The 8,810-nt window shown below is 53.5% G+C and overlaps 1 protein-coding gene across 1 annotated transcript in view; it reads left to right on the top strand.

Annotated features, from left to right (window-relative positions):
- Window positions 1-8,208: 8,208 nt before the first annotated feature.
- The window catches only part of ZNF775 (zinc finger protein 775), a 9,001-nt gene continuing 8,399 nt past the window's right edge, over window positions 8,209-8,810 (top strand). The window contains exon 1 of the mRNA XM_008584883.1: window positions 8,209-8,239. Coding sequence (XP_008583105.1) covers window positions 8,209-8,239 — 31 coding nt within the window. The remainder of the gene's footprint in view (window positions 8,240-8,810) is intronic.

The following is an 8,810-nucleotide window of genomic DNA, read 5'->3' as shown; positions in this document are numbered from 1 at the left end:
GGCCGTACAGCAGAATGGGACCCAGGCCCGGGGTGGGACGGCAGCGAGGTCAGGCGGGAGGCCCGCGAGGACGGGAGGGAGGACCGGGGGGTGAGCGGAGGGTCGCCCGCGCGCGTCCCCTTTTGGGCCGTCCCGTTGTTCTTAGTTCCCCGTCTGTGGCCGCCTCCCCGTAGACCAGCTTCTGGGGGCAGGAACCCCAGTGCTCGCCGCAGAGTGACACATAGTAGGTGCTCAATAAATGTGCGATTAAATGGTGGGGGAGAAGGCCTGGGGGAGGAGAAGAGTGAGAGGGAAGCACCGCAGAAGTTGGAAGCGCGCGCGTGTGTGGTGGGGGGTGTTCCCGAAACCTCCATTCCAGGAAAATGGGCGACAGCAGCAGGACCTCGGTGCGGGTGGGGTGGGCCGAGGGACTTCTTCCTCTGGGAAGCTGGAGGATGTAGAGAAGCTGCCTCCTTCAGGCCTTTGGGCGAGATGGAGCCTGGAGAGGGTCTTGGGTGGTGAAGCTGGGTTGGGTGTGGTCAGAGCTCCAGAGGTTGGGGGCCTAGTGACAGTCCAGGTCCACAGTAAACTGTTAATTTGGGGTCCTTGTGGTTCATCTGTAAAATGAAGAGTTTAGATGTCATTTGTCTCCTTTCAGCTCTAAGGTTCCACAGTTCTGTGCATCTAATCTGTTTTGGATTGAACTTTTTTATTTAAATATTCCCTTATTACAGTTTTGTTAATGGTTTACAGTGTGCGGGGCCTGTACTGGGTGCTGGGGAGAGAGAAGCACCCCGTGTTAAGATGGGTGCAGTCTTGTTGTGTTGATGTCTATAGGTAGAAGATACTGGGTGGGTGCACAGGTTAAATAGAGAAAGGTCCTTGACCTGGTGTATCCAGAAAGGCTTTCTGAGCAAACTGATCCCTGATCTGGGCTGGGAAAGGAAGAGTCGGGTGAGGGCATTCCAAGACTGGTCATGGGCTTGCAGGCAAGTGAGGATGTGGCAAGTTCAGGAACTGGAATATTGAAAGATTGGGTGTGTTTGGTACAGTGGAGAGAGGTGAGTAGAGGCCTGATTTTGAATGGCCTCGCCAGGAAAGTTTTAGCTGAATCTGAAAGTGTGGGGGGAGCCACTCAAGTGTTTTAAGGAAAGTAGTAACATGTCCAAATTTAAATTTTAGAAAACTTGTTTTGGGTTCTAGGTGGCAGATGGATTGGAGGGAGGAGGATAAACTGTAAAACTGTCGAAGCCGTCCGGGGGGTAGTGAGGTCTGAACTCAGGCAGTGCAGGAGATCTTGGAGGTATTAAAAATAGGCTGGTGGAGAGGGTGCTTGTGCTGTGTGGTAGGAAAGGTGTGGAGGTTTTGAGAAGCCCAGTGAAGGCCCACCACCCCCCTGGCGAGACAACGGATGCAGAGAGGTAAAGGGTAGAGCTTGTTGGAGGTGGGCTGGTGGATGGGCCTACTCCCTGGTGAGAGTTAGGCTGAGGAATTGAAGGCTGTGGTGGCCTGGAGGGAAGAGCTCCATCCAGGTGTGCAGAAGGAGACCTGCTTTGAGGCAGAGAGTATAACCTTTCTGGGCCTTACTTTCCTTATCCCTCAAGGCAGAAACACTCCTTCCCTCTCCCAAGGTCCTTTGAATGCAGCAAGGGGTGGAAAAGTGTTTATGAATTAAAACGGGAACCTGTTGAAAGGGTTGTTAGCCGTTGATTTTGTCCCTTGCCTTTAGATCAGGTCACAGTGTTCCCCTAGACCCTGGCAGGCTCCTAAGTGTTAGACTTGGGGCCGGGGATGTGAGTGCAGCTGTCTGCTGTAAAGGGAGGTGGGTAAGCAGAGGCTGTGGGATGGGCAGGGCAGGGGAGGTGGGGGTGGACAGGCCCAGCAAGGATGTGCATGTTGGACAGGTGGAGGCAGAAATCCTGGAAGGAAGTGCTCAGGATCTAGGTTGGGGTCAAATTGGCGACCTCTGGGAGGTGGGCAGGCACAGCAGGATAAGGCAGTCCACCCGGGCAGGGTCCCTAGGGCGTGCTGGTGATGCAAACTGAAGCTGCTAAAGCCAGCCTGTGGCTTGTACCCAGGCAGCCCTGGGGCTCAGTTCTCATAATGTGGAGAGTGGGGAGGGGGGATGGCCGTAGCTGAGATTTAAAAAGAATTCGTATTGCAGCTTGTGAATGTTTTCCAGAATCCTTCATACTGTCTCCCCTCCTCCCTCCACATCCCCCCTTGATATAACAGTTCTGTACACAGGAGCAAGCATGGTTATTTCCATTTGCAGCTGGAGAAACTGAGGCCCAGAGAAGGAAAGTGGCTTGTTTGGGTCACATGACTAACCAGAAGCAAACCCAGTCCCAGTCCTGGACCTTTCAGTGGCTTTTTGCACTACAGCCAGTCTTTCTGAGGGACCTGCCTGTTCCCTTGGCTCCCTCCCCCTTTCCTGAGGTGGAGGCTCAGAGTGTTGGGGAGACTGAAGCCTGAAGATGGTGGAGTGGGAAGGGGCGGGGCGTGGAACAAAGGCGACAGTGGGGGTGGCCTGGTGCAGACGGGTAAGTTGGAGAGGAGCAGGTGGGTGGTGGGGGAGGGCGTGCCTGACACAGGGATGTGGGGGAGGGGATGCCCACCTGGTCTGGGCCGGGACCTGTCAGTGGAGGGTCTGCAGGGTGCCGACAGAGAGAGAAAACTGCCTCAAAACTTTGTCTTCTGTCCCATGGCCAAGCCAAGCAGCGTGTGGGGTTACTTACTGTGTGGCGCTGGGGTCTCTGGAGACTCTGGGGCACGTGGAAGGAATAATGGTTAGGAAGCGTGAGTGGCAGCAGGGACATTTGCAGAGAGTCTTGTAAAGTGTGGGTGTGGGGTGTGATGGGAGAGAGAAGACACTGCCTGGCTTATGCGGTTCACAAGAGTACCATTTCCACAGGCTTGCCTCATTCAATGCCCCTAACAAACCCATGGAGCAGGTATTTTCAGTCACCTTCACCATGAGGAACCTGAGGCCAAGAGCACTGAAGTGACTTGCCAGGGACAAGCAGCGGGTTAGTGACTGGTGGGCTGGGACTCAGGGCTCCCGAGGCCCAGTCCAGGTTGTGATGTGGGCCCAAGGTGTGGGCCTGTGGTCTTGAGGGGATGGACTGGGAAGGGCAGCCTTGCAAAGGAGACCTCCTGCTAGCCTTGGCAATGGCTTCAAGGGGAGACTTGGGCTGGGAGCCAGCGCTGTGGCGGCTCAGGGTTGCCTAAAGCTGGCTGAGGGGGGAAGGGCATGCTACCTCCCAGTGGACCAGACCCCGCGAGGGTCTCATGCCTTACTGGGCCTGCAGGACACAGCCTAGTTGTCTTTCTAGGGCTTTCTGTTCCACTCCAGCTTCTCCCCAGCCAGCTGTAGCTCCGGCTAGCCTGTGCGGCCCTTCCCCAGCACAGGTAACCCAGCAGGTGACTGCTCGTGACATACTGGGATGCATTGCTTCCATTCCTGCCTCCATGAGTTTTGTTCCTGGGAGCAAGTGGGCGGGTTGGGGTGGCCATGAATGTGCAAGGACACTTGTGGGAGGAATGGAGTTGCATTTTTGTCTTCAAGAGTGTGCTGTAGTGATTTCTGTAGTGATTTGTGCTGACATGGTTCATGCTGGCACAGTTGTGTCTGGATCTGTAGGTGTGCCTGTGAGTTTTTAAAAATATCTCACTTTCTCTGTATTTGCATATGCAGTTTTGAAGGTGTTCTCATCCGAGTATCTCTGTAATTTTGCATCTTTGAACTTTTGTTTACTTAGCTGTGTTTAGAGATGATTGTGTCTGGGTGTGTTTGTGTGTGTGTATTTAGTGTTTGTACCAGTTTCATGTGTGCCTATAATTATATATTTAAAATGAAAACATCCACTGCTATTAGCTGAAATGGGTTTCCCAGGCAGAGGACAACATTGGCTCAACCTGAGGGATTTGTTGTTAGTGACAAAAAACTGGGCCAGAGGAGCCACCTCTTCAGAGTCCTCCATTTCATTCATTCATTCAGTATGTGGGTACTGCAGAAAGTTTGTGGGAAAATGGAATTGAAAGATAATAAGAATCTTTCCATGAACTTTTTGAAGTACCCTTGTATATATTGAGCACCTTCTGCATATCAGGGGCTGGACAGGCCAAGGTCCCTGCCTTCTTCAGGAGCTTAACAGTAGCACTAGCCACACATAAGCACTTAAATGTGGCCAGTGTGATTGAAAAACTGAATTTTTAATTTATTTAAATTTAAATAACCATATGTGAGTATAGAATCCAAACTCCTGAAAATGAAGACTGCAGTTTAAGGTTGACTCGGCTGTAGGTGCCTCCTGAGTAATCACACACCTTCTCTTAGAAGGTGACATAGTCCAGGAAAAAGAGAATCCTGGTTGGATCCAGGCTCTAGCACTTACTAGCTGTGTGACTTTGAGCGAATGACTGGACTTTTCTGAGCCATACTTTTCTTGGCTGAAGAATGATGTGGGTGATGCTTGCTCCGCGCTTAGAGGTGGTGGCACTCTCCCATCCCTTTTGGAGTCTTGGTTGACCACCCCCTCTTTCCATAGTCATATCAATATCAAGAGCTTCAGGGAAGCCCCCCCTCTGTAAATGAGGGTGTGGGAGATGCACAGCCTCTGCCCCAGAGAGCGATGTAAGAGCTCACTTGGCAGCTGGCCCCTGTTCCCTGGGGGCTAACCTGAGGGGTGGGTTGTGCAGGGAGAGCAGAGCCACGGGAGACAACCAATCAGGCAAGGGCCTATGAGGGGTGGGTGGGGATGCTCTGTGGACCCAGAAGGTGAAGCAGGGATGTGGAGGACAGGAGGGTGTAGGACATATGTGAAGCAAGGGTAGGGGGGCATCGGCTTGACGTGGGAGGGGGCTGGGAAAGCCGTCCCCTGCCGAGGGTCTCCTGGGAGGGAAAGGGGTGGATGGTGTATGTGGGCAGTGTCTGGCCGGGTGCAGACCTGGTGGAGCTTCCTGGCTGGGAAGGGCCTGGCACTGGGCCTTTGGCTGGGGTTTGGGGAGCTGCCCCCCGAGAAAGCCCCCACTCCTGGTGGAAGGCATGTGGCGGTCTCTGCTCCACTGGTGACAAAGGATTCGTGAGGTGCCATTCACTTCTCACTTCCCTACCTGGGGCCCTGGGTTTGAAGGGAGCCGAGCCCGCTGGTGGGAAAGTTCCAGGTGCCTGGGATGTGGTGGCACATGGGGAGCCCTGGGCACTGAGCTGCCTCTACCTGGCCTGTGGCCTTTCTCCGCAGCCCGGCTGCTGCCTGCCCTCCCCCTGCCCCTGAGTCTCTGCTGAAACCAAAGCTCCTTTGTTACCTCCCCTGGCCCCAGAACTCACCACCTGCCTGGGCCACAATCCCGTCTTTGTGTGGTCCGGCAGTTGTCACGGCAGCTGGGCCAGGCTGCAGCCCTCCCATGAGGGGCTCTTATCCTGGCCTAGTGTGGGGAGGGCCGGACCTAGGGCCAGGCGGTGGGAAGGTGGCGGTGACCAGGGCCTTGTTCTGAGACTCAGCCCTTGTGCGTGTCCTGCTCTCCACAGAACTTGCTGGGCAGTAAAGGGGGAAGGGGGTCAGAGACTGGTCGGGGCCCTGCGAGGTGGACCACGGGCCTCCAGAGACCCGCTGTGGGTGCTGAGGGGTGGCAAATCCACCTGTAAACTCCTGCTTTCTGGCTGGGTGTTTTGCTGGGCAGCATACTTGCCTAGTTTGGGGCATCCAGTTGGCTGGGGGACATGTCAGGTGGTGAGGTAAGGAGGGGCAGGCCATGTGGCATAGCAGAGCAAGAGGCAGAACAAGGGAGAAGCTTGGCGTGGGGGTGCATGTTGGCATGGATGATTTGGAAAATGTCCACATAGAGGGACTTCCCTTGGCTTGGCATTCCTGGGGTTTTTTGCCTGCAGGACACTTGCTGTGCTGTTTTCCAGACATCCCACCCGAGCCCGTGGTCCCCAAAGACATGGCCTCCCTTCCCCCATTCCTGTCCTCTGTGTCTCCCCCCTTCACCTCTTCCCCTTGGGTCCACGAGGGTCCCCTTCCTTCTGTTTCTGCTTTTGTTCTTACATAAACCACAAGGCTGCTTTTGCTTGAGCCCTGCTGTGGCCCGGGACAGAGGTACCTAGGCATGAGGGAGGAGCAGCTCTGGGCAGGTCACCAAGAGTTGAAGCCCTTATGCCACCTGGGACAACGTATAGTCCCTCACACCTCTTGGAAGGCAGAATGGATAAAGTAGGACTATCTTTGCTTTGGCTCAGGGGCCTTTAGTTGTGTTGTATAGACCGTCCCATCCCTCTGTCCTCACTCTGAACTCGGCCCGGGCTCTGAGCCCCTCAGTCTGAGTGTCCCCATGTCGAGGCGGTTTCTCTGTCTGCAAGGCCTCCGAGCCTCCTTAGGTGGACGTAAGTGGAGTTGGTGAGAGATTTCCCCGAGGTGTGGAAGCAGAAGCCTACACAGAGCAGCCTGGGAGGGAGCGGGCTGTGCGAGATGGAGGAGCAGCCAGCCCTGTCTGTCTGTCCATCTGGCCCTCACGGTGCCTTTCCCTGCCTCTTCTCTCCTCCCACCTTGTTCCTGCACCACAGCAGGTCTTAATGTCTCTAAGAAATCACAGTAGGGGTGCTTAATAGACTCCTGCTGCGGAAATAATGAAAAATAAAATCTCCTGCCAACCCAGAACAGTGCTCCACGAAAGTAAAAGAGAAAGAAAACAGTTCTTTAAAATTGAATACGCATTAAACCAGACTTTGATGCATATCACAAGCAATCCTCTAAGAGATGTCAAAGACAGAGGCCCCACATAGCCAGGCAGACGCAACCGGTGCATACAAGTTCTCAGGATAAACCATAGCCAGTCCTCAAGTAAGAGGACTCAGTTGCACCCTTTGTCACACGTGGTTCATCCTAAATTCATCTGGTAATTGAGGTGACCATCTGTGTTAGCTCGTTGCTTTTATCCAAGGGAAAAATAAGCCTCATGTTTTTATAACAGGAGGTAGGTTTGCAGCTTGGAGCCAGGTACACACTGATGTTAGGCTCCTACTCTACCCTGGAGACTGGAGGTAGAGGCCCTGTCTTCCTTGGCACTTACATTTCAAAGACATGGCTCCCAAGTTCTTGCAAAAGATATTCCTGTGTTGTAACTCTGGCAAAAGGCTTATTTAACTTTTAAAAAGACTTACATACACATCTGAAAAAGAAGAGACAGAACTTACAATTAGAAGGTTCTAAAAATGCTCTGAAAAAAGGGGGGCATGTCTCTTTCTTTGCACCAGGGGAAATGATTTTTTCTTTTTTTAGATTTGTATCTACCTTTACACCCCCACCCACCCCTCCTATCAGGGTCCAGTTTCCCAGTCTGGGTAATGCCTGCAGAGTGGACTCTGGAAGGGGCCTGGGTCTGCGCAAGGCTCCCAGAGCCTAGGGTGGGTTCCTGGCAGGGGTCACTGAGCCGAGTTGCCCAGAAGCAAGCACTGACTGAAGCTTGGAAAACCTCATCTCCATGGGGCAGCCAGCCACAAGTCCCTGCCATGCTGAGGGGGTACAGGTGGGCGAAACCCTAGGAGAGACATCCCACACCACCAGGGCAGATGAAATGAGCCTGCAGCCCTGTCTCTGAGTTCCAAGCTGAGCAGCATGTTTATGCCATGCGTGTTAAGTGCCTTCTTTCACCGGGTTCTGTTCCCAGCACTGGGATTCAACAGTGAGCATGAAAAGTTCATGTCCCCGTGGTGGTGGTGAATAAACAGACAAGTAAAGATCGTGTCATGTGGTGAAAAGTGTTAGGAAATGTGAGGCGGAGTTTGGCTTGTGACTGTGTGCAGAGGTGCCAGGGAAGGCCACACTGAGAAGGTGACATTTCAGCAAAAAGCTGGAAGAAACGGGCGAGCCAGGCAGAGATCTGGGGGCAGAGGGGACAGCCAGGCAGAAGTCTGGGGCATCCACGTAGCAGCATGATCACAGAGGGGCTCTCTCTGGCTTCAGTGTCCTCTTTGTAAAATGGGAATTATGCCTATTTTACCTGCTGGCAGGTACATGTGCAATTAAACCCCCCCCCCACATTTCAACCAAGGTCATGGATAGAAAAGTTCTTTGAGAAAGAGTGTGTTCTATGAGATGGGAGGGGGTCTGGGAAACCCAGTTTTTGTCCTTGTCCCACAGGCCAATTCTCTTTCTGTTACTCCCATCTCATCCACAGATGACAGGGCCCGGACCCAGTCTGTGCTGATACCCTGGGAGGCCTCCAGGGATGGAGAGTGGCCTGGCTGGCAACAGCCCAGGTAAGAGAGAGGGTGGAGGAGGCAGGCCCACCTGCCCTTGTCTACTGTGAGCCAAGTGTGGGCTGCTGCCCTGGGCCGGTGGCTTACAGGATGGAGAATTCCAGGGTGGGGACCAGGACTCTGAAGGTTCCACTCTAAAAAAAATGACACAGCCCAGTCTGTTAATTTGCCAGGCAAGGGGAGACACACACACACTGTGTAGAAATAGAGGCGTTCTAAGTGCTAGAAAGGGAGTTCATGGTGGTTATGCTAAGTACACATGGAAAACTAACACTCTGGGTAGGACAGTTGGTTAAGACAAGCCTATGGTTTGTTGGTCAGGGAAGTGTCTTCAGTTCGGTCCATCAAAACTTCCTGGGGTCACTCAGAGTTCAGGGTCTTTATCAGCTAATCCTCTTAGAGCCAGTAGTGATGAAACATAGCAGTCAGTTTCGCTATCTCCAAGGCAAGTGTGCTGCGAGTGGAAAATTTTCCTGTATAGTCATTGGCTGAAACCCCACCCCAGCACCCCCCCTTTTGCAGCACACCCTGTCCCCATGTGGCTCTGGGCCTGTCTGCGGCGGGGGGGGGG

This window comes from Galeopterus variegatus, unplaced genomic scaffold, assembly GCF_000696425.1.
Source record: "Galeopterus variegatus unplaced genomic scaffold, G_variegatus-3.0.2 Scaffold3398, whole genome shotgun sequence".
In the NCBI taxonomy this organism is placed as follows: domain Eukaryota; kingdom Metazoa; phylum Chordata; class Mammalia; order Dermoptera; family Cynocephalidae; genus Galeopterus; species Galeopterus variegatus.
Note: the sequence above shows the minus strand (reverse complement) of the source record. Positions and strands in the feature narration are given on the sequence as shown.